Source organism: Eleutherodactylus coqui, chromosome 5 (genome assembly GCF_035609145.1).
Source record: "Eleutherodactylus coqui strain aEleCoq1 chromosome 5, aEleCoq1.hap1, whole genome shotgun sequence".
NCBI classification, from domain to species: domain Eukaryota; kingdom Metazoa; phylum Chordata; class Amphibia; order Anura; family Eleutherodactylidae; genus Eleutherodactylus; species Eleutherodactylus coqui.
In genome coordinates this window covers 24,949,049-24,976,340 of record NC_089841.1, presented here as the reverse complement: position 1 = coordinate 24,976,340, position 27,292 = coordinate 24,949,049, and the positions used below count along the sequence as shown (strand labels likewise).

Below are 27,292 nucleotides of genomic sequence, written 5' to 3'. Positions count from 1 at the left end.
CGTTTTTCCAAGCTGGCTTACTTCATTCCTCTGAAAGTTCATTGACCACATCTTTTGGCTACATGGTTTTCTTCTGCACATGGTGTCTGATAGGAAGGTCCAGTTTACTTCAAGATGTTGGAGGGCTCTTTGTAAGCTTATGGATGCAGCCCTGGACTTCTCTTTACCATCCACAGTCTAATGGGCAGGTTAAACATACCAACCAGATCCTGACCAATTACCTCCGTCACGTTACCAATGTACATCATGCCGATTGGTCCAGCCTGTTTAACTGGGACGAGTTTTCCCATAACCATCATGCCAGTGAGTCCACTAATAAATCTCCCTTTCTCATAGTGTATGGTTATCAACCCAGGATTCCTCTGCCTATTTCTTCCACATCTGAAGTTGTGACAGCAGTTTCATCACTGGAGAATTTTCCCAGAATCTGTCAGAAGACAAGACTAAACTGGAAAGAGCAACCACCCAGATGTAGAAGTTCACCGATTGCAAGCTTTGATCCCCTCCGCAGTTGGTTTCCAGTGATAAAGTATGGCTTTCCTCCATACTTTATAAATTAGCACCTCGATTTTTGGGCCCATTCGAGATATCCAAAAAGGTGAACCCTATATGCTACAAGTTACGGCTCCCTGCGGATACCTAATTCCTTCCATGTCTCACTTTTCAAACCTCCTGGTTCTCAATAAATGTTCTAAAAAGTCCAAATCTGCTGTGGCCCAAGTTAACTCCAAAAAACGTTTGCGAGTTCAAGAATATTCTAGATATGTAGTAGATCAGGAACAAGAACTATTTTTTGGTGGACTGGAAGAGATACCGTTCTTGGGAGCCTTTAGAAAATATCAGTGCTCCCCTTCTACAAAAATTTTTACTAAGAACTGGCAGGAGGAGAAGGGGTCTGCCTGGGTCTGCCGCCCCCCCCCCCCCCTCTGTTGCGGGCTGCTGCGGGCATCACACTGTCTCTTCTGCATGAACTGCTCTTTTACTTTCTATCAGCACTGCTGAAGTTACTCCTCTGCAGTGCTGTGTGCTTTCCACCAGTATTGCCTGAGTTAACCCTTCTCCATGCTCTCAGCCAAGCTGCAGGGCTATTTAACCTGAGGTGGGAAACTTGCTCCTTGCCAGAAAATCAGTGGTGTTTGTTTCCTGTTCTCAGCTAGCTATTCTGGTCTTGGGCTACTGTGTACCAACCCTTGAACCTGTTTGCAGGACTTGCCTGCCTTGATCCTTAGACTTGTAACCCGGATTTTGATTATATACCGCCTTCTCCGACATAAGGTCCATATCTAGACTCTGCGCTTTGTCCTGTTTCGTGGTGCGTTTCACCAGTGTCACCGACCAACAGCCAACTGCACCAGGACTACTCCAACCATCGGGTGTTGCAAAGACCAAATATAAAATACAAGGGCAGATTGGGGTTTGGTGGTGGATGTGTCCATAGAAGGCCAGAGAGCTTTGTTACACAACCATATTATTATGTGGTGTAAGGTCCCGATTCCTGCAGAGCTCAAGCGCTTCTTGTTTGTGCATAATTTTAGCACAGTTTTTATTGATAATGAGTTTTACAGAAAAAGGTCTGAATGCCCTCCGACGTAGAAAAGTGGGTGCAGAGGTCAGCAAACAGTAAAATATTGTGAAAGCGATCGGGGACTGTAGGGGATCACCTGGCGACAGACGTTATTTACTCTTTAATGTGATGAACATGGATACGTGTGATGACCTCCCTTGTTGTGGACCTGGGCAGTGATTAAGGCTCAGAAGCCTGTGCGCCCGGTCTATAATGCGATCGTATCTGGTACCTGTAATAGGTCTTATGTTTTACTGGGGTTGTGTTAGAAGGGGTTTCACTGTAATTCTCTGCAGAGTATGGAGTGGCAGGCAGTGAAGGGGTTAATGCTGAGATTTCCTCTCAGCGCTCCCCTTAGCCTTTTCCTCCTCAGCAGCGCCCATTACAGGCTCTGAGAGAGCTGCTGTAGATGGTGGACTGCTGGATGATGATGGCAGCGCAGGGAGGGAATCCTCCAGCAGAGGGGAATCCCTCACAGCCTATAATTCTGTGGAGTATACTAGAGGAGGCTGTTTCCCTGTCTGCTCTCTGTCTGCCGGCGCCATGTTGGATTTCCCTGCTGGCAGGGAAGAACTTTGTGAGCTTCAGAGGGCTCTTCTTACCTCTGACCATCACAACTGGTGCCAGCGATGTCAGGAGATGTTAGGCAGGTCCTGTTGTGTGAATCCCAGGTTTCCACTGCCTGTAGTGCTGATTACATGCTGTTAGGTCTGGCAGAGAAGAGCTAAGCATCCTCCAACATCAGTCACTGCCCCCCCCAATTATTACTTTACTTGCCCGTTGTTGAACCCGCTCCAGCTGTGTCATGTCCTTCTTGAGTCAATACTATAGACCATATTCCATGTGTGAATATAGTCTATAGTATTGACTCAAGAAGGACATGTCAGAGCTTGAGCGACTTGTAAAGAGGAAGAACAATCCTCTCCTCATGTGTCCGTAGACCTATTTTGATGCACCCCATTATCCTATTTGCCTTTACAGCAGCTGCCTGACACTTGTTGCTCTAGTTACGTTTACAGTTATCTAAATTCCCCAAGTCCTTCCCTAAGCCATAAACTTCATGTTTCTTTACAAGTTATTTTGGTGGCTTTTTTATACAGAGATGTTTTTTCAGAAATTTTTTTTTTTCAATTGCAGAAATAGACAAGAAAACTCGCATGTACATTGCAGACATCTATATTGTGCTCTAAAACACTGCAGCGCTTGAGAAAAAACACAGTAAAAAGCAGCTCTGAACTTGGAGAAGAGTCAGTGGGGCGGTCGCTGCCGACTTCTCCCTGCCTGGGTCGGCTATCAGTCCAATTGATCCGGGTGAGGAGAACCCTGTCGGGATTTTGTGTTGCCTGTAGTTCATAAAACTCACAAAACAGCTTCTCTTTAATATCATCTTAAAGGTGTTTTCCCATGAATTGCTTCATTACCCCTGTGTGCTTCCTGGTTGCTGCTGACCAGGACATGTGACTGCTGCAGCCAATCACTGGCTACAGCAGAGAGCTTTTATCCAGCTACCAGGAAGGACACGGGTTGTGAAGCATTTTTAAGCAATGGGAAAACACATTTAAATGTTTCCCCTTATTATCACCAGTAAATTTATAATGTTTTTTTTTTACATTGTTTTATATTCTTTCCATTTAGGACCCTACATGACTGATTCATCAAAGATGGAGAAGGACAGAAACAAGATGGCTGAAAGTGTATTAAATCTCACCCTAGAGATACTCTTCCAGCTTACTGGGGAGGTGAGAGATTCTGATGATGTCACAATACATCATTCTTATCTGTGGTAATTACAGATGATGTCACTAGAGGGGGGAGAGATTCTGATGATGTCACATCATTCTTATCTATGGTAATAACAGATGATGTCACTGGGGAGGTGAGAGATTCTGATGATGCCAGATTACATCATTCTTATCTATGGTAATAACAGATGATGTCCCTGGAGAGGTGATGGACTCTGTAATTGTCTGTAGTGATATTTATTAATGTCTCCCCATATACAGGATTACACAGTAGTGAGGAAGACCTCTAGTGATGGCTGTCGGGCCCCTGCGTGTGATGGATGGGGAAGATCCCTGAGCCCAATTATGGCTCCCCCACCTCACCCCCTGATACATGAGGGCATCAATGTACAGAAGATTCTTGAACTCACCAACAAGATGATTGAGCTGCTGACTGGAGAGGTGACGCTGCAGGGAATGCTGGGACATTATACAGTAACAGCACTGGAGGCTTCTGGGTAATGACTGTATATTGTGTTGTCAGGTTTCTATAAGGTGTCAGGATGTCGCTGTCTATTTCTCCATGGAGGAGTGGGAGTATTTAGAAGGACACAAGGATCTGTACAAGGAGGCCATGATGGAGACCCGCCAGCCGCTCCCATCACCAGGTAATGAACATATTTAGCAGGATTGTAGCTGGGGGGAGTGGGGCATGTGCCCCTGGTGTTTGTAGGGAGGAAGGTGCTGGGCAGGCAGGACACTGTGCTAGTTGGATTAGTGAAGCCACTAACTACACAGTAGTTGATTAAAGTCAGTGTATAATCAGTAGGCCTACATATCAGCAATACACTTTTAATCGCTGATATGTAAGCATCCCGGTCCTACAGTGATGCTAGTCAGCGACTACACGGTGGACGGCTGCTGTATCAAGCGGTAGCAAGAGAATGTGGCTACAGAAGATCTCGGCTCCACCAGCCCTACTGCTACAGTAGGTGACGGCGGTGCAGGGCTGGAGAGGTCCCTTGGCCCATGCTGTCCTAGACCCCCAAACTATCACCACCAGCTCTTTCTTTGCATTTAGGAGGAGGGATCCGGCATCACCGGTAAGAGCTGCTAGGTTGTATCTACAGAGTGCAGCATGCCTTCATTGTGAAGCATGTGTAGTGGGGGTAGTGGGACTGTCCAGCGCAGTGAGAGAGAGCTAGGGTGATGACAGGTAGGTGCGGGAAGGAGGGGGGGGGGGGGCAGACAAAGTGAAGCTGTGTCAGGAGTGAGAAGATTGTCCTATAGGAAGATCTTGTGCTTGATTGTCTTTCCGTCCCCCACCCTTTCTTTTAATGAGTAGTACTTCATACTGTACTATTATATTATTACTAATACAGGGGGAAGGAAGGGGGTTATATTTTCTCTTTTTGGGGGCAGCTGCTCCAATTATACATGGTAGTACTGGATGCACCAGGGGGGTCTATTATGCAGTTTTTGGTATAATTACCCTCATTTAGTGCTTGTATTTTTACTTTATAGAACATATTAATAAAATTATGTTTTACTGCTACATTTAGTGATTTACCAGCATTATTATTTGCTGTAACTTACTGAAAAATGTAAGCAACATAGTGAGTTACCATCCATTATTAATTACTAGTGGGAGAGGCTCAGCAAGCAAGATTCAGATGTGGGGCTGCACAACGCTTTTACCCTGGGTGCAGGAAACCTAGCTACGCCTCTGGTATTTACCATATTTTTGGACTATTAGACACACTTGACTATAGTATACACCCCGGTCTCAGACAAAAGAAAATAGGAAAAAAATGTTTTATACTAATGTCACTAACTTCTCCAGAGTAGTGTCAGGGTTTGATGTTGTAGGGTAGACAGGGGGTTAATATTTTATTATAATAGTATTATAGTCTACAATAATAAAGGTGATGGGAGGGGAACAACAGAACGCCTGTCGGAATGAGCCCTATGTAGTCCTCCAGCACTGATGAAGTGCCCACATAGACCTTCTCTTTGGATGGCAGTCCTATGTTTGTAGCCAGAAGGTCTAATAAATGCTTGTTTTTATCCTCAGTGATGCTGGAGGACCACAAACTGGTATATATCCTCCTGCACACTTGTACGCTCACTCCTGCCATCTCTGTGCACTGGGAGTTCACTGTGACACTGGACACCTGCATTCCTGACCTATTGTAGCAGTGATGTCCTCTGTCTACTTACTCTGCATTCACTTGTACATCATCTCTCAGTGGTAGCCCCCTCCCCAGTAATGCTTCAGCTCCAATAACTGCACATTATTACACAGCATGGCCTCCTCCCATGACTTGTATGCTCTGTCTATAAGCTCAGCCTCGTCTCAGTGTCACAGATTGCCTGTGTGCCGGGGATGGAGACGGGATTCAGCAGACTGAGGAAAGCGGAATAAGAAGGATGGAGTGAAGAGTGCAGGCAGTACCTGCGGGGGCTAGGATCAGTCACTCAAGGGTTACTCAGAGTGACAGCTCTCCGCTGGGGTCTACGAGCAGGGGACAGGTTATCACTGTTCTGCGCTTGGCTGTACGTTGGACAGGGAAGGGGGAGACCATTCAGATTACTTCACAACCCCTGTGTCTTTCCTGGTTGCTGCTTACCAGGACATGTGACTGCTGCAGCCAATCACTGCCCACAGCAGAGACCTTTTATAGCCAGTGATTGGCTGCAGCAGTCACATGTCCTGGTCAGCAGCAACTAGGAAAGACACAGGGGTTGTGAAGCAATTATAAGTAATAAGAAAACACTTTTAAATGTTTCCTCTTATTATCTCAAAAATCAGTTATAATGTCTTTTTTGTGTTTTTTTTTTTTTTTACACTGGTTCATATTCTTTCCATTTAGGACCCTACATGACTGATTCATCAAAGATGGAGAAGGACAGAAACAAGATGGCAGAAAGTGTATTAAATCTCACCCTAGAAATACTCTTCCAGCTTACTGGGGAGGTGAGAGATTCTGATGATGTCACAATACATCATTCTTATCTATGGTAATAACAGATGATGTCACTGGAGGGGGGAGAGATTCTGATGATGTCACATCATTCTTATCTATGGTAATAGCAGATGATGTCACTGGGGAGGTGAGAGATTCTGATGATGCCAGATTACATCATTCTTATCTATGGTAATAACAGATGATGTCACTGGGCAGGTGATGGACTCTGGAAATGTCTGTAGTGATATTTATTAATGTCTCCCCATATACAGAATTACACAGTAGTGAAGAAGACCTCTAGTGATGACTGTCGGGCCCCCATGTGTGATAGATGGGGAAGATCCCTGAGCCCAATCATGAGGCCCTCACTTCACCCCCTGATACATGAGGAGATCAATGTACAGAAGATTCTAGAACTCACCAACAAGATGATTGAGCTGCTGACTGGAGAGGTGACGCTGCAGGGAATGTTGGGATATTATACAGTAACAGTACTGGAGGCTTCTGGGTGATGACTGTATATTGTGTTGTCAGGTTCCTATAAGGTGTCAGGATGTCGCTGTCTATTTCTCCATGGAGGAGTGGGAGTATTTAGAAGGACACAAGGATCTGTACAAGGAGGCCATGATGGAGACCCAACAGCCGCTCCCATCACCAGGTAATGAACATATTTAGCAGGATTGTAGCTGGGGAAAGTGGGGCATGTGCCCCTGGTGTTTGGAGGGAAGAAGGTGCTGGGTAGGCAGGACACTGTGCTAGTTGGATTAGTGAAGCCACTAACTACACAGTTGTTGATTAAAGTCAGTGTATAATCAGTAGGCCTACATATCAGCAATACACTTTTAATCGCTGATATGTAAGCATCCCGGTCCTACAGTGATGCTAGTTAGCGACTACACGGTGGACGGCTGCTGTATCAAGCGGTAGCAAGAGAATGTGGCTGCAGAAGATCTCGGCTCCACCAGCCCTACTGCTACACTAGGTGACGGCGGTGCAGGGCTGGAGAGGTGCCTTGGCCCATGCTGTCCTAGACCCCCAAACTATCACCACCAGCTCTTTCTTTGCATTTAGGAGGAGGGATCCGGCATCACCGGTAAGAGCTGCTAGGTTGTATCTACAGAGTGCAGCATGCCTTCATTGTGAAGCATGTGTAGTGGGGGTAGTGGGACTGTCCAGCGCAGTGAGAGAGAGCTAGGGTGATGACAGGTAGGTGCGGGAAGGAGGGGGGGGGGGGCAGACAAAGTGAAGCTGTGTCAGGAGTGAGAAGATTGTCCTATAGGAAGATCTTGTGCTTGATTGTCTTTCCGTCCCCCACCCTTTCTTTCAATGAGTAGTACTTCATACTGTACTATTATATTATTACTAATACAGGGGGAAGGAAGGGGGTTATATTTGCTGTTTTGGGGGCAGCTGCTCCAATTATACATGGTAGTACAGGATGCACCAGGGGGGTCTATTATGCAGTTTTTGGTATTATTACCCTCATTTAGTGCTTGTATTTTTACTCTATAGAACATATTAATAAAATTATGTTTTACTGCAACATTTAGTGATTTACCTGCATTATTATTTGCTGTAACTTACTGAAAAATGTAAGCAACATAATGAGTTACCATCCATTATTAATTACTAGTGGGAGAGGCTCAGCAAGCAAGATTCAGATGTGGGGCTGCACAACGCTTTTACCCTGGGTGCAGGAAACCTAGCTACGCCTCTGGTATTTACCATATTTTTGGACTATTAGACACACTTGACTATAGTATACACCCCGGCCTCAGACAAAAGAAAATAGGAAAAAAATGTTTTATACTAATGTCACTAACTTCTCCAGAGTAGTGTCAGGGTTTGATGTTGTAGGGTAGACAGGGGGTTAATATTTTATTATAATAGTATTATAATCTACAATAATAAAGGTGATGGGAGGGGAACAACAGAACGCCTGTCGGAATGAGCCCTATGTAGTCCTCCAGCACTGATGAAGTGCCCACATAGACCTTCTCTTTGGATGGCGGTCCTATGTTTGTAGCCAGAAGGTCTAATAAATGCTTGTTTTTATCCTCAGTGATGCTGGAGGACCACAAACTGGAATATATCCTCCTGCACATTTGTACGCTCACTCCTGCCATCTCTGTGCACTGGGAGTTCACTGTGACACTGGACACCTGCATTCCTGACCTATTGTAGCTGGGAGGGAGGAAGGTGCTGGGCAGGCAGAAAACTGTGCTAGTTGTATTAGTAGAGCCACTCGCTTCACGGTTGTTGAGTAAAGTCAGTGTATAATCAGAAGGCCTACATATCAGCAATACACATTTACTAATAGCTGACATGTAAGCATTCCGGTCATACAGTGATGCTAGTCAGTGACTGCACGGCGGACGGCTGCTGTATCAAGCGGTAGCTAGAGAATGCGGCTGCAGAAGATCTCTGCTCCACAGCCCTACTGCTACAGTATCAGGCTGTCAGGGAAATTCTAAGTACAGCACCAATCAGGCCCACCCCAACTGCCCCGTTGCCGGCGGTAAAGAAGAGACACCACACAGAGGTCTGGTATAGTTCCTCACACGGGGACATGACTGCGCTGCCCTTTATTACAGATTACATGAGATCTTATACCCTTTGGTCTCATCAGTAGAAAATGGGTGATGGGCTCATTGGCTCAATTCACCGCATAACCATATATGGGAAGTCCGGATTAACGGCCTGAGACAGTGAAAGTTCAGATGCATAGTTGAACGGTCTTCATCTTGATACAGCGCTTCTGGGAAAACGGCCAGGCACACGGCCTTGTGTCTGGTTCTGTATCTTCTCTGAATTTCTGGAAACATCTCTCTCAGCCTTGCAAACTTTTGGAATATCTGATGTAAGGCGAAGTATTAAGTTTTTCATAGAGTTAGTACATATGAGAATAAAGTTAGCATGCATATAAAAAGAAAGGCACATAACTATATCTATATAAATGTATATATTCCAGTGTTTTCTTTTCTACCTACAAGGATATATATATTTCCTTCTCAAACCCCCCTAAAAACTTAATACGGAGATCAAGCACCAGGCCTCGCACTCTCCCTCGGTCGCCTCTCCCTTGCATCAGGGTTTCTCCACTGCCCCTAAGTCCCTACTCCTAGGAGGGGGGATCCCTACCTCACCTCAGAAGGAGGCCATAGATTCCCTGGGCTCATTTCCGGGCATCCATACCCTCTATCTGTACAAGTTAACACCCCACAGGGTGTGCCCTCGCCGGAACCTAAGGTCTTCTGCACTATCCCTAGGCAAATGGGAATTCCACTGACAATCCATCTTAGAAGATCGGGGCAGGCGCAGTACTAGTACATTTCTCCATTTCTTTGCTAGCGTATGTGGTTGGCATTATCGAAACTGGCTCTTCATCTTTTTCAAACAAGGGAAACGTTGGTGTCACATTGTCCAGTCCCTTACTCATACTCTTTTTGATCAAAGGGATAATACACATACAGGAAATTACATACCCCACCTCTTTCTGCTAAAATCATATCCAGGGCCACTCTATTTTGGAACGCCATGGATGCAGTGGGCCCTAACTGGTCGGCTAACCCTTGCAAAGCATCTCTGGTGCAGTTTACAAACCTCTGCTAATTGTAATAGATATAATTCATCCAATCTACATTATTATTAACAGTGATCATAGCAAATAAGGACTCAAAACCTGCTTTAACCTGATCTCTAGAATTAAATTCATCTGGCACCCCCCTTGGCACTCCTATTACATCTATGTATACATGTGGATCAAAGTTACCACCTGGAGCGTCAACTTCTCTCTTAGTACGATGCGGTGTTGGATTCTCACCCTCAGTGTACTCTTCATATTGCACATTTGATTGTATTAATTTGTTCTGATACAGGGGGCTAGTGTACAATAGTCAAAGGTGTGTGTTAGAGGAAGTGTACCACATTATAGCATGTAAAGGATATGCAGGATCATGAGTTCTTTCAGTGCGAAGTGTGGATCCAAGTGGGCTTTCCTTCGAGTTTGACTGCAGTTGGGGTGGTGAACAACATCTGGTAGGGACATTCGAACAGGGTTTCTCTCTCAATCTTTTTCACATAGACCCTGTCACCTGGTTTCAGATTGTGACACTCATCTGTAGGACCTGGGAGAAAAGCAGAGACTGCAGAATGCATTATTGACAATTCCTTGGAGAGGCCTATGACAAAATGAACAAGAAAATCATTCTCCAAACTCAGCTACTGTGGCATGTACCCTCCGGAGAAAAGAAAAAACTAATGGAAGACACTCAATTCAAGATTTGCCCATTTCCTTCATTGCCTTTTGTATCTACTTTCCCACTACTACGCAGATGGTAGGGTGTGTGAAAAGCCAGGAATATACCCAAAACAGACATGATGTGTTGCATTATTTCACCTGTGAAGTGTGTACCTTTGTTGACTCAATCACTTCCGGTGCCCCATATCTGCAGATTACCTCATTCATGAGCTTCTGTGCGATTACCTGCTTATTTACTTTGGTAACAGGGTAGGTCTCCAACCTGAAAAACATTAACAACAACAAGCACATATTCATGCTTCCCAACAAGTAGGAGCTGAGTGTAGCCAATTTGCAATCCCTGAAATGGGTAGAGTGGCCTAGGCAAGTGTTATGTGGCAAATTTACTTCTGCCCTGTTGCTTTACGGCAAAGATCATGCAAAATTGGACAAGTGATGATGCAGCAGCTACAGAAAACCCAGGAGCCACCCGTCCTTGTTCAAGCGTCGACTTTATTGCTGCTTTGAGAGGTGCGTCTTTCCGTGTGTCAGCTGGGCCATCATGGGGCACAGGGACCGTGGTGGGCAAGTGCTGTTGACTGTTCGCCATACGCCGTACCTTTTAGTCCATTTTTCCTTTTCTTCCTTGCTGGCTTGTAACTGTAAAGTCTTTAGCATATCAAAGTTCAAAGTTTTTATCAAAGTCCAAAGTTTTTATCAAAGTTCAAAGTTTTTAGTCAAAGTGCAAAGTTATTGTTAAATTCTTCTTCTCTTCTTTCTTCCACGGCTTGAGGGCCGCTGCCTTTGCTGTGTGGTCTGTGATGGCGTTGCCTCTTGCTTCTCTGGTGTAGGAATTGGTGTGAGCTCTCCACTTTGTCAGGTAGAAGTAGGGCCTCCATGAAACTCTGCACCGTTGCATCATTCTTAATTGGCTGTCCTGCTGAGGTAAAAAACTGTCTGGCCTTCCCTGTCGGGCCGTAATCATGAGCTATGCCAAATGCATACCGGGAATCAGTGTAAATGTTTGCCGTCTTACCTTCTGCCACTCTACACGCCTCAGTGAGGGCCCTTTAGTTCCGCTTCTTGTACTACGACATGCGGAGGCATTCTGCTTTTAGGACATCTTGTTGTGTGACCACTGCATATCCAGTGTGGAGTCGTCAATCACCCCTGGTACCATCTATAAAAAACAACTCAAAATATGCATTGTTAACAAGGGCTTTCAGTAACTTTTTAGTTTCAACAGATTTTATTAAAGTTCAGAGTTAAAACAGTAGTCATTCATGCTTTCTTATTTCCCCACGCAGGGGGCGGTGAGATTAATAGAAGGAATGACAAAGGTTTATTTTCAGACATTTTTGTACATTTCTTACATAACCTTTCTTTTAACGAGCTGAATTCTACTATATCGCCTGTTTTTGGCCTTTTCGGTGAATTCTAGATATTCAGGCTTCAGCAATTACAAAATTATAAAGGAAACATAAAAACATGAAAGAACATGGAAAAGTAGGTCTTCACACTTTGTTTTCCATTCGCTACCGACTTTGGGTAATTCTTTTGCTTAGCTCTTTTAGGATTTGTGTGGTTATCGGGGGGGATTTAGGTTGAGAGCAAGTTATGTCTAAGGCCTGGGATGTCCATCATTTCAATCCAAGGTCTCCATAATTCACTGTATTTCGTTAGAGTGTCAGTTTGTATAGCATGTATTCTCTCATATAGGGCTATCTGGGAGATCCGGTTTTGGACTTCATTATATAAGAGGGTTGGCTGTTTCCACCTCGCTGCTATATGGATTCTAGTTGCCATACATATGTGCTGGATCAATTTATGTGCTTGGTATTTTATTCCTGGTGGACGATCTCCTAGTAGGAATATTGTTGGAGATTTTGGGAGTGGACCAATAAATAGTCTTTGCAATAGTCTGTGTATCTGAGACCATAGTCTGGCTACCACCGGGCAACTCCACCATATGTGGGCTTGAGATCCTACTTCTGTACATCCCCTAAAGCAGAGTGGTGAAGTCAAGGGGAAAAATTTATTTATTCTTACTGGGACTAGGTGAGTGCGGTGTAAGATTTTAATGGACGTTTCCATTAAGGAGACTTGGTGGCTTCCTCTAGTGATAGTTTCACAACAATGTTGCCATCTTTCCACTGACATGTGGATTTGTAGTTCCGTTTCCCACTTTCGCATAAACGGAAGTTTGCTTTCTGTATCAGGCTCGTTTAACATTTTGTATAGTAAAGATAAAGTTCCTTTCCTCAAGGGGTTGTTTTTACATAATCTTTCAAGTGTTGTCATTTCAGGGATCACCCTAGGTAAGTCCAGTGAATGTAGGAAGTGGAATATTTGGTTGGCTCGGAAGTTTTCTGCTGTTGGGAGATTGTAGTTAGCTTGGAGTTGGCTTAGTGTTATTATCTGGGAGCCCATTAAAAAGTGGTTAAGATTTGTCAGTTCATTTGTCTTCCACCACTGAAAATGGATTAAGTCCATACTCGGTGGAAATCTTATGTTCGGTATAATAGGCATCATCCTAGAGGGTTTATTGGAGAGTTTATATTTAAATCGGGTACTTCTCCAGATTCTCATGGTGTGGAAGGTGAGGGGACATCTGGCATGTAGGTTTGAGTTTAGGGTATTGTTAGACCATATTAGATTAGGAAAAGATTGTGGGGATATTCTGGATGATTCTAGCCTTACCCATAATGGAGCTTTTTCTCCCCCCAGTGTCGTTAACCCTTGGGCTGTTTGTGCCGCCACGTAGTACTTCCAAAGGTTGGGGACAGAAAGACCTCCCCTGTTTTTATGCTTATACATAAGGGTGTTTTTGATTCTTGGTTTTTTTGAGGCCCAGATGAATTGGAAGATACGTTTCTGTAGATTTGCTATCGTCGGGCGGGGGATTGGGATAGGTAGTGTCCTGAATAAATATAGTATGCGGGGTAGTAGGTTCATTTTAATTGCGCTGATTCTTCCCACCCAAGATAGTAGGGGATCATCCCATTTGGTCAGGTCTGCCATAAGTTTTTGTATTAAGGGTGGATAGTTCCATTTGTATAAGGTGGTTAAGGATGTGGTTAAGTTGATACCCAGGTAGGGGATATAGTGATGTTGGTGTTGGAAGCCAAAATTTAAATCTATTAATTTTGTTAGTGCTGGCGGGGAGTTTAAATATATGATGTCGCATTTATCTGGATTGATTTTTAGTCCCGAGAGCACCGCCCACTTGTCCAATAATCCCATTAAATTGGGGAGGGAAATTAATGGCTGGGTCATTGTAAGTAAAAGGTCGTCCGCGAATAGGCTTAATTTGTACTCCACCCCCTCCACTGTCACTCCTCTTATATTGGGGTTTTGCCTAATGGCTATTGCGAGGGGTTCGACCGCCAGTGCAAATAAAGCAGGTGAGAGGGGACAGCCTTGCCGTGTACCTCTCCTGATTGGGATAGGGGTTTCTTTGCTTGTAGGTAGCTTTAATAAGGTGGAGGGAGTGGAGTACAATGCTGCCATTGAGCGCACGAAGGCTCCCTCGAAGCCCATACGCTGCAGGATAAAGAATAGATAGTCCCAGGCCAATGAATCAAAAGCCTTTTCTATGTCTAGGGCTAATAAGGTGACGGGGATTTTTGTGTCTTTTGAATGGTCAATTATATTTAGTACCTTTCTAATGTTGTCTGGGGCTTGTCTTGATGGGATGAAACCGACCTGGTCTTTATGTATGAGATTTGGGAGAAATTGGTTCAGTCGGGCAGCCAGGATAGATGTGAAGATTTTATAATCAATGTTCAACAACGAGATAGGCCTATAGCTTTTGGGGGAGAGAGGATCTTTTTTGGCCTTGGGTATAACTGTTAGATTAGAATTTAAAAATTCTTGGGGAGGGGTATCACCCTTTTGCAGTGATTGAAAAAGGCTTTGTAGTGGTCCTATTAGGGATTCTTTGTATTTTTTATAATAGATTGCCGTGTAGCCATCGGGGCCAGGGGCCTTCCCTAACTTTAGGTTGTCTATGGCTTCCCTTATCTCTTCTATCGTGATATCTCCGTTTAGGTGGTCTCGCTGATTTTGGGTTAAGGTAGGAAGTGGGAGGGATTCTATAAAGGAGGGTCCTGCGGCCTCGATGTTCCCTTTATGTTCCTTATACAGGGATGCGTAATATGTAGCAAATGCTTTGTATATCTTGTCTGGATTGGATGTGGTCGTGTTGTGAGGGGTGTATAGTTTGAATATTGAATTCGTCCTCTGTTTCTCTCTCAATTTTGTGGCCAGTAGTCTGTCTGGTTTGTTAGCGTATTTGTAATATTTATAACCTGTCCACTGGAGTGCTCGCTCAACTTTGTCTGATAGTAGGATGTTTAGTTTAATCTTAATGTCTCTAATTTCTTTAATCGTGGCCCTTGTGGGGTTCCTTTGATTATAGGTTTCAAGCAGGAACAATCGCCTTTCTAGAGCTAAGTAAGATTGTGATTTTTCTTTTTTTCTCTGCGATGCTAATCGGATTAATTGTCCTCTAATGCTTGCCTTATGAGCGAGCCATATCCAGTGGGGGTGTGATTCTTGGGTAGAATTCAGACTGAAGAAATCTGTAATTTGTTTTTGGATTTGGTTTGAGATATTAGGATCTCTGATAAGGGCTTCGTTTAGTCTCCATTTATAGATGGGTTTGGGGGTCTCGTCGCTGTGTGTCACTGCTAATACCAAGTCATGATCTGACCATGAGCATGGATAGTGCCTTGATGTTACCAGTGTGGGTAAGAGGGATGTGGACATTAGGATGTAATCCAGTCTCGAATATGTCTGATTGGCTGAGGAGAAGAAGGTGTATCCTCTCCTGTTGCCGTGTATTTCTCTCCAGCTGTCCGCTAGCATCAGTAGTGCTAGTTTGTTTCCCCAATCTTTCCTTTGTTGGATCGAGAATCTGTCTGGGTTGTTGTTTGATCTGTCTAGGGTTGCCGAGAAAGGGAAGTTGAAGTCGCCTGCCCATATGATTTTATGTTGCGTATATTTGAGAAGCTTCCGAGAGACCACCTGTAGGGTTGGGATTGGATTTTCTGAGGGCGCATAGACATTAACTATGACCATCTGTTGTGTGTGTATTTTTCCTACCAAGATACAAAATCTTCCTTCCTGGTCTATATCTGTCTCTTCCATTTGGAACGGAAAAGAATTGTGTAGTAGGGTGAGGACTCCTCTGTGTTTTTTTGGTGCTGTTGCTGTGAAGTGTCTGGAATAGTGTTGGTGGAAGTATTTAGGGACCGAGGTATGGGAGAAGTGGGTTTCCTGTATACAGATCACATCGGGTTTGTGTTTCAAGTATGACAGAAAAGCCATCCTTCTTTTGTTGGGGGAGTTGAATCCCCGTACATTATGGGAGACTATACATACCATTTGTAGTCTTGGGTGGTTGCTCTACTTCTCTTTTCCCCCTAATCCTTAATTTGGTGCGGTTAGTTTTTCTACGGTTTTCTTTATAGAATGGAAGACCTAGATTTCCAAAAACAAGAACAAAACAAACAAACATGCAAATCTTTGATGTCTCCCCTTGAGGAGGCATCACGAAAAGAACAACTTTTAAGTCGTTACAGGTCCTAGGACCAGATTCTTCAAGATTGAAGACGGCCCTCCTTAAGGGAGAGTCGCTTATCTTTGAGTGATCAGGGAAATTATCCATCCTTCCTGGACTCGCATCTCTAATCTTGTTGCTTTCTTAACTTTATAACCCACAACATAGTAGTAAACAGACGTCCTGTTTGGGCCTTTGTTGTTATCTTAACTTTCATTGTCAGTCTGGCCTCATAAACCTATTGCCAGCCAGGCAATGAAATCTTCTCTGTCTTCCATAGCCCTCCCTCCCCCACCTCCGTACAAAAAACTCCGTTAATTAGGTGAGGATAGGATTATTGCCTGACTAGCAAAAAACTAAAACATCAACATAGACTGCATTTCCTATCATTTCCTTCTCTTTCTTTTCTTTCCCCTCTCTCTTCATGAGGGATTGGGCTGTCCCGTGTCACGATCTTGGGGTGTAGGTCTTGGCAGTCCTCTCAGAGGGCGTGGCCTGCTCCAGGTCCTTCCTGGGCGAGGACGGGAGGGGCCGATTTCCTCTGATCTGTCCACCGGTATTTGAGCCCTCTCTAGGGCCCCCAGTGCCTCTTCCATAGATTTAGCTGTATAGTTCCTCCCGAGGTGTTGGAAATGGAGAGCGAATGGGAACCCCCATTTGTACTTTATATTGGCTGAGCTCAGAGCCTGTGTAATTGGTCTAAAGGTTCTTCGCTTAGCCAGAGTTGTTGGGGCCACGTCCGCGTATAGTTGGACTGATGTGGGTAGTCCAGGAAATGAGGTCAGATTTCTTGCCGCCAGTAGCAGTTGGTCCCTGACCTCATAGTAATGTAGTTTAAGAACTACGTCTCTTGGGAGGTCTGGGCTGGGTGGTCGGGCCAATGCTCTGTGAATCCTATCTATTCTAAAGGATGACTGGTCAACTTGCGGAAGAATAGCTGAGAATAAGTTGATTGCTGTTTCCTTTAGAGCTGTAATGGTTTCAGGCAGGCCTCTAATTCGTATGTTGGAACGACGAGATCTATTCTCTAAGTCCTCGTACTTGGATTCTAATAGATCAACTTTAGCTTCAAGGTCGGCCACATATTGGCGATCTGCTTCCATAGTTTCCACTATGTCGTCTGTTTTTTTTTCCAATTCGTCTGTCCTCTGACCCAGATCTCGGACTTGTTCGGTAAAATCTTTGACTGCGGCTGAAAGTTCGTTTTTAAAGACCTTTGTCATCTGCTCTAGAAGGGAGGTTTGGTTACAGTGAGCGCATCTGGCTTCCATGTTGAGATCCTCCTGTATTCTTGGTGGGGATAACTCTATTGCTATTGAGGCTTGGGAGGTTGTTGGGGAGAGAGTTTCGGTTTGAGATTGTGAGGCGAACATTCTTGGTAGAGTTGTTCTAGAAGGGGTCTGTTGATATTGCGAGGTCTTGCCTTTGGTTTTCACCATTGTTGTGTAAGGATTTATAAAAAACGCCAAAGGGTGCTAGAGTGGTTTGCGTAAGTTAGTATTGCATATCACGATGCGAGGTTCCAGCAGGAGCAGGGACTAGGGGTGCATTCTCCAATCCATCCCTTACTGCATTAATACCCTGATAAGTATAGATTGGGAGCTTATTTAAATGCACCGTAGGTTAGTTCGCTGCACAGGTTGAGAAAAGTGGAGAATAGAACTCTAATCTCCCAAAAAATTAGGGCGCTAAGACCCTTAAGTATTGCTGCTTCTTCCTGCGATTTTCTTGGGCCTTTGTCGCTTGGTGGGTGCGCGTGTGGGGCTTGGGCAATGTTGTACCCCTTTTGCTTAATTTGCCTTTTTATTGTTAGTTCCCTTTTCAGAAGGGATGAATAGATGCTCAGGAACAGCAGTTATCTGTTTTGTCCACTAGGTGGTGCTATTGTACTTTTAATCTTGTCTGAGCTGTATACGCCGGCTGGCCTGCAACAAGATGGCAAACGGTTCTTTTTTTTCCCCCCTATCTTGGGGAGAGCGAGATGTCTGCTGCTCCACACCCAGGCAGGGGCCGAGCACCGGTCCCCTGCTGTGTCTGCTTGCTGTATTGTGCCTGGGGATTCGGCCCGACGGGAAGCAGTGTCCCCGGTAAGTCTCTTCGGTTGTGCTGTGTAACGGCTGTGGGGAGGGGGGAGAGCAGCTGTTCAGGCTCTGTGAGGGGTCGCCCCTGATGAATGTATGCTGCTGGGGATGTGGGCTGGCAGCGGTGGTGTGATCAGTGGGGGCTGCAGCAGAAGCGCGATCTCCGGAATATCGGGGCCTCCGCACCTCACCCAGAAGGGGTTACCTTGTGCTTCTCTCCTCTGCTTGCAGTTCTGGATGTGGTCCCCTTCGGGTATCGCTGTGCGCTGGTCTTGTCTGCCCGATCAGTCCACGGGTTCACGCTGCCGCCTCCGGTGCTCCCTGGAAGGAGCTTGCTGTTGTTTCTCGCGGCCGGCCTTGACTTCCGGCCGGTCGCGACCACAAATTTAGCCCGGGGATGTGCCGGTTCTTGTAGGCCGCGATTTTTTACTGTCGGCTAGAGCCCCGCGGAAGGTCTTGCCACAAAGCTCCTGGTGTGGTGGAGCCCGCGGTGCTGTTCTCGGCCCCGGGGGAGCCCTTATAACGGGTCAAAGTCCGCTTTTTCTGACGCGCGGTCAGGAGCTCTGGTGGCTGCGACTTTTCCCGCTGCTGGCTCGCCACCTTCAGTAACTTTTTAAAACTTAAATTTTCTTGTTGCATCACTGCTAGACAATCAGGCTGGTATTCTATTTCAAAAAGATCAGAATATTGTTGCCAAAAATTTTTTTTTTTTTTTAAATGGCTGATTTGCAATACCTAGATCACCTATGCCTTCTCCTCCCCCCCTTTGAACCAGGGTACTCAATTGTAAGAAGAGTAACCGGGTTTAAGCTAGTACAAAATTGTAAAAAGATTTGATGGATGCAGATAAGGCCTGTAAGATGTTAGCACTAATAACAGAGACATGAGTTACATCGGGGCAGAATAATCTACAAACACCTATTAATATTGGAAATGTGATATCCTTTAAGCAAATTCATTATTAATCTGTTCCTGCCTGCAATGTCTTATCAAATTTGAGAGATAGAAAAAAAAAACAAAAAAAAAAACGTTTACTAGCTGCTCAAGATCCTCACCCCCTCCCTTGTGGACAAGAGTGATGAAACATTACTACGTACTTTTACATCATCTAGCTCCACCCCTTCGATATTGGCTGCTCGCGTCTTTTTTCAGAACTTCATTTCAGCTTTACAGTCCAAGCATCCACATCACAAACAAGTAAAGTCTTATGCATGGGGGGGACTTTTATTCCCAGTCAATATCTGTATCACACATTTTACACTCATCACAGCCCGAACACGGGTCACTAACTCTCATTCATCCATGCGCTCAAGTCTGCCTCGTCACCCCCCATTAAAGGTGTACCAGTACATACAGATGCACAGACAAAAAAAAGTGTGACAAACAAACATACATCAGTTGATAAACATTGAGGTGAGTGCTGTAATGTTATAAAGTACATGATTCTATTGAGATGAGATTGTGAATGAGCGCTATTTTTGACAAATTATGTGAAAAAAAAATTGCTGAGTGACTGAGACATTCTATCTTTCTTATTTACTAAAACTATTATATGCTACATTAAACGCTGATATATTTTAGAATGCGTGACCCTGAGCTTAGAGTGAATCTGAAAGCCCCCACCTTTTCAAAATAAGTGTTATCTCTCTACGAATATGACACACAGACTGAATAGAGTTGTTTTAGTTTAACTATTCCCTGCATTTGAACTCATAATTAACACATATGCTGGGACCTAAGAATATACCTTAGAAATTGCTATATTTCCTGCCTACTAAGACAGTATAATTAATTAAATTCATTTCAAGCCTCCATTCCATTTAAGCAAGCAAAGATATTATCCAGGGTTATTATTTCATTCTCTCTGCTTTGTTATCTCTTGACCTTGGAAAGCTACACAGACTGCAGCTTTGAGTAAACAAACCTTCTCCTCTAAAAGCAAGCTCAGTTAACCATTTGCACATACAGTATATACATATATACACACATATATATCCACCTAGTATGGATTATACATATTATACACCTTTTCCTCTCTCTTTGCCAACAAAACACATGCTTTGTAACTTTCCTTTCGACTTTGCTTGTTTCCCATACTTCTCTCCCTACCTAACTGCCAATGTAACCTTCAATAGACACTCTCCTGACACCCTCTTGATCACTTACTGTATTTTCCAACACTTCACTTACAGATACTTCTTAAACAAATAATGTGTACATACTTAACTTTCTCTGACTGTCTCTCTCTCCTCCTCACACCAGCACTTTCTAGCAAACCTTGGTCTTTAAAGGCACCCTTCTTGGTCCTAAAGACGTCCTCCCAGTCACCATATTGTAATCTACCGTGCGGGTCGATGTCACACATTTTCATAAGCGTTTTCTTACAGTTTTCAAATTGGGTCCCTCCTCCACCAATTCATCCGCACGGCGGCAGCCCTTGAGGGGCTCTGTCTTCTTTAATAAGGTCTTACGCATATTAGAACAACAACAATAATAATAATAACACGCTCCATAGAGTTCATCCTTCTGACCCGAATTGTTAGCCCCTTTATATACTGGCAAAACAATCGAAGGCATCTCCTTCTATGGAACCAGTCTCATAGAGTGCGTCTCCTCCTCAGCTAAACTATCAACAACTAACTAAACTAAAATCGAGGGTCCCTTCTTCTATGAGACCTAACTCATATAGTGCATCTCCTCCTCAGCTAAACCATTAACAACTAACTAAACTAAAATCGAGGGTCCCTTCTTCTATGAGACAAAAATGAAAAGTAAGAGAAAAAAATTCTGCAGATACAACAAACAACCTCCACTATCATTAAAACGTTACGGACTTCAAAGTACAAATAGACTACAGACTAATTTCTGGGTGAGCGATTGGTGCGCATATCACGGTCAGTGGTCCGTGACGGCAAACCCGAAGCCCACGAGTTACTGTGTAGAACTCTTAACCCAACCCGTCCGGTCACAAAACACAGATAGTCCCTCCTGCTGCAAGACTCGCAGTGTAAAACACAACATAAATATATGCTGGTCTTACCTGGAGTTCTGTGAGTTGATCAGGCTCGGTTTGCAGCAGGACGGCTTCCCCGTGGCGTGGATCCGGGTGGACTGCGTTGTACGGCTCCGGCTTTACCGCCCCACGTTCGGGCGCCATTGTCAGGGAAATTCTAAGTACAGCACCAATCAGGCCCACCCCAACTGCCCCATTGCCGGCGGTAAAGAAGAGACACCACACAGAGGTCTGGTATAGTTCCTCACACGGGGACATGACTGCGCTGCTCTTTATTACAGATTACATGAGATCTTATACCCTTTGTAGAGATGAGCGAACGTACTCGTCCGAGCTTGATGCTCGGGCGAATATTAGCGTGTTCGGGATGCCCACGCGATGTTCGGGTTACTTTCACTTTCATCTCTGAGACGTTAGCGCGCTTTTCTGGCCAATTTAAAAACAGGGAAGGCATTACAACTTCCCCCTGTGATGTTCCAGCCCTATACCACCCCCCTGCTGTGAGTGGCTGGCGAGATCAGGTGTCACCCGAGTATAAAAATCGGCCCCTCCCGCGGCTCGCCACAGATGCGGTCTGAGATAGCTGAGGGAAAGTGCTATAGTGTTGGAGTTGCTATAGGGAGAGTGTTAGGAGTTAGTGTAGGCTTCAAGAACCCCAACGGTCCTTCTTAGGGCCACATCTAACAGTGTGCATTAGTGTGCAGGCTGCTGTTAGCAGTGTTGCACATTTTTTTTCCCAAATCGGCCGTGCAGAGCATTGCGCCCTGCAGTAATACTACAGGTACAGAATTGTGTAGGCACACAACACATTTATTATTGATTGAATATACGCAGTTGGCCTTTCTTTTAAAAAAAAAGGGAAAAAATTATATTTGGCCTGCCTCTGACAGTCCTCAGCGCTCTGGGTACGTGTGTGCTGCGTGGAGAACGTAAAAAAAATCAGACGCAGCCAGCTACGTTTAACAGCAGGCTTGCGCCAATTTATTTCCTGCCTGGGAAATCACTGCTCTGCTGTAGTTAATAACTCTGCAACACTGCAGTTCTGTGACACATTTGCAGGGCCACAACACATTTATTATTGATTGAATATACGCAGTGGGCCTTTCCTTTAAAAAAAAAGGGAAAAAATTATATTTGGCCTGCCTCTGACAGTCCTCAGCGCTCTGGGTACGTGTGTGCTGCGTGGAGAACGTAAAAAAAATCAGACGCAGCCAGCTACATTTAACAGCAGGCTTGCGCCAATTTATTTCCTGCCTGGGAAATCACTGCTCTGCGGTAGTTAATAACTCTGCAACACTGCAGTTCTGTGACACATTTGCAGGGCCACAACACATTTATTATTGATTGAATATACGCAGTGGGCCTTTCCTTTAAAAAAAAAAGGGAAAAAATTATATTTGGCCTGCAGGCTTGCGCCAATTTATTTCCTGCCTGGGAAATCACTGCTCTGCTGTAGTTAATAACTCTGCAACACTGCAGTTCTGTGACACATTTGCAGGGCCACAGCACATTTATTATTGATTGAATATACGCAGTGGGCCTTTCCTTTAAAAAAAAAGGGAAAAAATTATATTTGGCCTGCCTCTGACAGTCCTCAGCGTTCTGGGTATGTGTGTGCTGCGTGGAGAACGTAAAAAAAATCAGACGCAGCCAGCTACGTTTAACAGCAGGCTTGCGCCAATTTATTTCCTGCCTGGGAAATCACTGCTCTGCGGTAGTTAATAACTCTGCAACACTGCAGTTCTGTGACACATTTGCAGGGCCACAACACATTTATTATTGATTGAATATACGCAGTGGGCCTTTCCTTTAAAAAAAAAAAGGGAAAAAATTATATTTGGCCTGCAGGCTTGCGCCAATTTATTTCCTGCCTGGGAAATCAAATCACTGGTAATACAGCATGCTGAGGGGTAGGGGTAGGCCTAGAGGACGTGGACGCGGCCGAGGACATGGAGGGCCAAGTGAGGGTGTGGGCACAGGCTGAACTCCTGATCCAGGTGTATCGCAGCCAACTGCTGCGCGATTAGGAGAGAGGCACGTTTCTGGCGTCCCCACATTCATCGCCCAATTAATGGGTCCACGCGGGAGACCTTTATTAGAAAATAAGCAGTGTGAGCAGGTCCTGTCGTGGATGGCAGAAAGTGCTTCAAGCAAGCTATCGTCCACCCACAGTTCGGCGCCGTCCAGTGCTGCAAATCCGAATCCTCTGGCTGCTGCTCCTCCTTCCTCCCAGCCTCCTCACTCCACTACAATGACACATGCTCAGGAGCGGGAAGACTCCCAGGAACTGTTCTTGGGCCCCTGCTCAGATTGGGCAGCAGTGGTTCCTCTCCCACCAGAGGAGTTTATCGTCACTGATGCCCAACCATTGGAAAGTTCCCAGGGTCCGGGGGATGAGGCTGGGGACTTCCGGCAACTGTCTCAAGACCTTTCAGTGGGTGAGGAGGACGATGAGACACAGTTGTCTTTGAGTCAGGTAGTAGTGAGGGCAGTAAGTCAGAGGGAGGAGCGCACAGAGGATTCGGAGGAAGAGCAGCAGGACGATGAGGTGACTGACCCCACCTGGTGTGCAACGCCTACTCAGGACAGGTCTTCAGAGGGGGAGGCAAGGGCAGCAGCAGGGCAGGTTGCAAGAGGCAGTGCGGTGGCCAGGGGTAGAGGCAGGGCCAGACCGAATAATCCACCAAGTGTTTCCCAAAGCGCCCCCTCGCGCCATGCCACCCTGCAGAGGCCGAGGTGCTCTAAGGTCTGGCAGTTTTTCACAGAGACGCCTGACGACCGGCGAACAGTGGTGTGCAACCTTTGTCGCGCCAAGATCAGCCGGGGAGCCACCACCAACAGCCTCACCACCACCAGCATGCGCAGACATATGATGGCCAAGCACCCCACAAGGTGGGACGAAGGCCGTTCACCGCCTTCGGTTTGCACCGCTGCCTCTCCCCCTGTGCCCCAACCTGCCACTGAGATCCAACCCCGCTCTCAGGACACAGGCACTACCGTCTCCTGGCCTGCACCCACACCCTCACCTCCGCTGTCCTCGGCCCCATCCACCAATGTCTCTCAGCGCACCGTCCAGCCGTCGCTAGCGCAAGTGTTGGAGCGCAAGCGCAAGTACGCCGCCACGCACCCGCACGCTCAAGCGTTAACCGTCCACATAGCCAAATTTATCATCCTTGAGATGCTGCCGTATAGGGTTGTGGAAACGGAGTCCTTCAAAAGTATGATGGCGGCGGCGGCCCCGCGCTACTCAGTTCCCAGTCACCACTACTTTTCCCGATGTGCCGTCCCAGCCCTGCACGACCACGTCTCCCGCAACATTGTACGCGCCCTCACCAACGCGGTTACTGCCAAGGTCCACTTAACAACGGACACGTGGACAAGCACAGGCGGGCAGGGCCACTACATCTCCCTGACGGCACATTGGGTGAATTTAGTGGAGGCTGGGACAGAGTCAGAGCCTGGGACCGCTCACGTCCTACCCACCCCCAGAATTGCGGGCCCCAGCTCGGTGGTGGTATCTGCGGCGATGTATGCTTCCTCCACTAAAGCACCCTCCTCCTCCGCAACCTCTGTCTCGCAATCAAGATGTGTCAGCAGCATCAGCACATCGCCAGCAGTCGGTGTCACGCGGCGTGGCAGCACAGCAGTGGGCAAGCGTCAGCAAGCCGTGCTGAAACTACTCAGCTTAGGAGATAAGAGGCACACGGCCCACGAACTGCTGCAGAGTCTGACACAGCAGACCGACCGCTGGCTTGCGCTGCTGAGCCTCCAACCGGGCGGTGGTCGTGTGTGACAACGGCCGTAACCTGGTGGCGGCTCTGCAGCTCGGCAGCCTCACGCACGTGCCATGCCTGGCCCACGTCTTTAATTTGGTGGTTCAGCGCTTTCTGAAAGGCTACCCACGCTTGTCAGACCTGCTCGTAAAGGTGCGCCGGCTCTGCGCACATTTCCGCAAGTCCCACACGGACGCTGCCACCCTGCGGACCCTGCAACATCGGTTTAATCTGCCAGTGCACCGACTGCTGTGCGACGTGCCCACAAGGTGGAACTCTACACTCCACATGTTGGCCAGGCTCTATGAGCAGCGTAGAGCTATAGTGGAATACCAACTCCAACATGGGCGGCGCAGTGGGAGTCAGCCTCCTCAATTATTTTCAGAAGAGTGGGCCTGGTTGGCAGACATCTGCCAGGTCCTTGGAAACTTTGAGCAGTCTACCCAGGTGGTGAGCGGCGATGCTGCAATCATTAGCGTCACCATTCCTCTGCTATGCATCTTGAGAAGTTCCCTGCAAAGCATAAAGGCGGAAACGGAGGCGGGGGAAGACAGTATCTCGCTGGATAGTCAGAGCACCCTCCTGTCTATATCTCAGCGCGTTCAGGAGGAGGAGGAGCATGAGGAGGAGGGGGAAGAGACAGCTTGGCCCACTGCTGACGGTACCCATGCTGCTTGCCTGTCATCCTTTCAGCGTGTATGGCCGGAGGAGGAGGAGGAGGAGGAGGAGGAGGATCCTGAAAGTGATCTTCCTAGTGAAGACAGCCATGTGTTGCGTACAGGTACCCTGGCACACATGGCTGACTTCATGTTAGGATGCCTTTCTCGTGACCCTCGCGTTACACGCATTCTGGCCACTACGGATTACTGGGTGTACACACTGCTCGACCCACGGTATAAGGAGAACCTTTCCACTCTCATTCCCGAAGAGGAAAGGGGTTCGAGAATTATGCTATACCACAGGACCCTGGTGGACAAGCTGATGGTAAAATTCCCATCCGACAGCGCTAGTGGCAGAAGGCGCAGTTCCGAGGGCCAGGTAGCAGGGGAGGTGCGGAGATCGAGCAGCATGTACAGCACAGGCAGTGCAACAGTCTTTAAGGGCCTGGACATCTTTATGGCTCCCCACCAAGACTGTGTCACCGGGAGTCGGCGGGAGCACTGTAAAAGGATGGTGAGGGAGTACGTAGCCGATCGCACCACCGTCCTCCGTGACGCCTCTGCCACCTACAACTACTGGGTGTCGAAGCTGGACACGTGGCCTGAACTAGCGCTGTATGCCCTGGAGGTGCTTGCTTGTCCTGCGGCTAGCGTCTTGTCAGAGAGGGTGTTTAGTGCGGCTGGGGGAATCATCACAGATAAGCGTACCCGCCTGTCAACCGACAGTGCCGACAGGCTAACACTCATCAAGATGAACAAAGCCTGGATTTCCCCAGACTTCTCTTCTCCACCAGCGGACAGCAGCGATACCTAAGCAATACGTAGGCTGCACCCGCGGATGGAAGCATCGTTCTCTCTCACCATCCAAAACGGGGACATTTCTGCTTCATCAATCTATGTATAATATTCCTCCCCCTCCTCCTGCTCCTCCTCCTGTAATCACGCAGAACGGGCAATTTTTCTTAGGGCCACAAGGCTCACTCATATAATTTTTCTAAACAATTTTTATACGTTTCAATGCTCTTAAAAGCGTTGAAACTTTAACTTGAACCAATTTTACGTTAAACTGGGCTGCCTCCAGGCCTAGTTACCACTTAAGCCACATTAACCAAAGCGATTAATGGGTTTCACCTGCCATCTTGGTTAGGCATGGCCAATTTTTTCTGAGGTACATTACTACTGTTGGTACACCAATTTTTTTGGGCCCTCACCTACAGTGTAATCATAGTAATTTCTATGTTCTTCGCCTGCACTCATGGTACAGAAAGGTGTGTGGGGTTGGCCTACACTTTAGCTACATAAATGTAACTGGGGCCTTGTCTATACTGCAGCTACTGAAATGTGAAAGAGACTGTTATCTCCCTAAACTGCTGCAATGGGAATGTTACTGTGGCCTGCCTTGACTGCTACTACTACTGAAATGGAACTAAGACTGCGCTCCCACTATACTGCTGCTTCGGAATTGTTACTGGGGCCTGTCTAGGCTGCTACTATTACTGAAATGGAACTACGACTGGGCTCCTCCTATACTGCTGCTTCGGAATTGTTACTGGGGCCTGTCTTCAGTGCTAATATTACTGAAATGGAACTAAGACTGCGCTCCCACTATACTGCTGCTTCGGAATTGTTACTGGGGCCTGTCTTGAGTGCTACTATTACTGAAATGGAAGTAATACTGTGCTACCCCTATAATGCTGCTAGTGATATGT

At 46.2% G+C, this 27,292-nt stretch overlaps 2 protein-coding genes across 2 annotated transcripts in view; both read left to right on the top strand.

The window, feature by feature from the left end:
* Positions 1 to 27,292, top strand: part of LOC136627323 (zinc finger protein 585A-like) — a 194,404-nt gene that overhangs the window by 74,493 nt on the left and 92,619 nt on the right. The window lies entirely within an intron of this gene.
* LOC136627327 (zinc finger protein 585A-like) overlaps positions 1 to 27,292 on the top strand; it is a 55,595-nt gene that overhangs the window by 6,458 nt on the left and 21,845 nt on the right. The window contains exons 2-8 of the mRNA XM_066602342.1: positions 3,200 to 3,303; positions 3,568 to 3,747; positions 3,830 to 3,953; positions 6,159 to 6,262; positions 6,527 to 6,706; positions 6,789 to 6,912; positions 7,888 to 7,971. Coding sequence (XP_066458439.1) covers positions 3,200 to 3,303; positions 3,568 to 3,747; positions 3,830 to 3,953; positions 6,159 to 6,262; positions 6,527 to 6,706; positions 6,789 to 6,912; positions 7,888 to 7,971 — 900 coding nt within the window. The remainder of the gene's footprint in view (positions 1 to 3,199; positions 3,304 to 3,567; positions 3,748 to 3,829; positions 3,954 to 6,158; positions 6,263 to 6,526; positions 6,707 to 6,788; positions 6,913 to 7,887; positions 7,972 to 27,292) is intronic.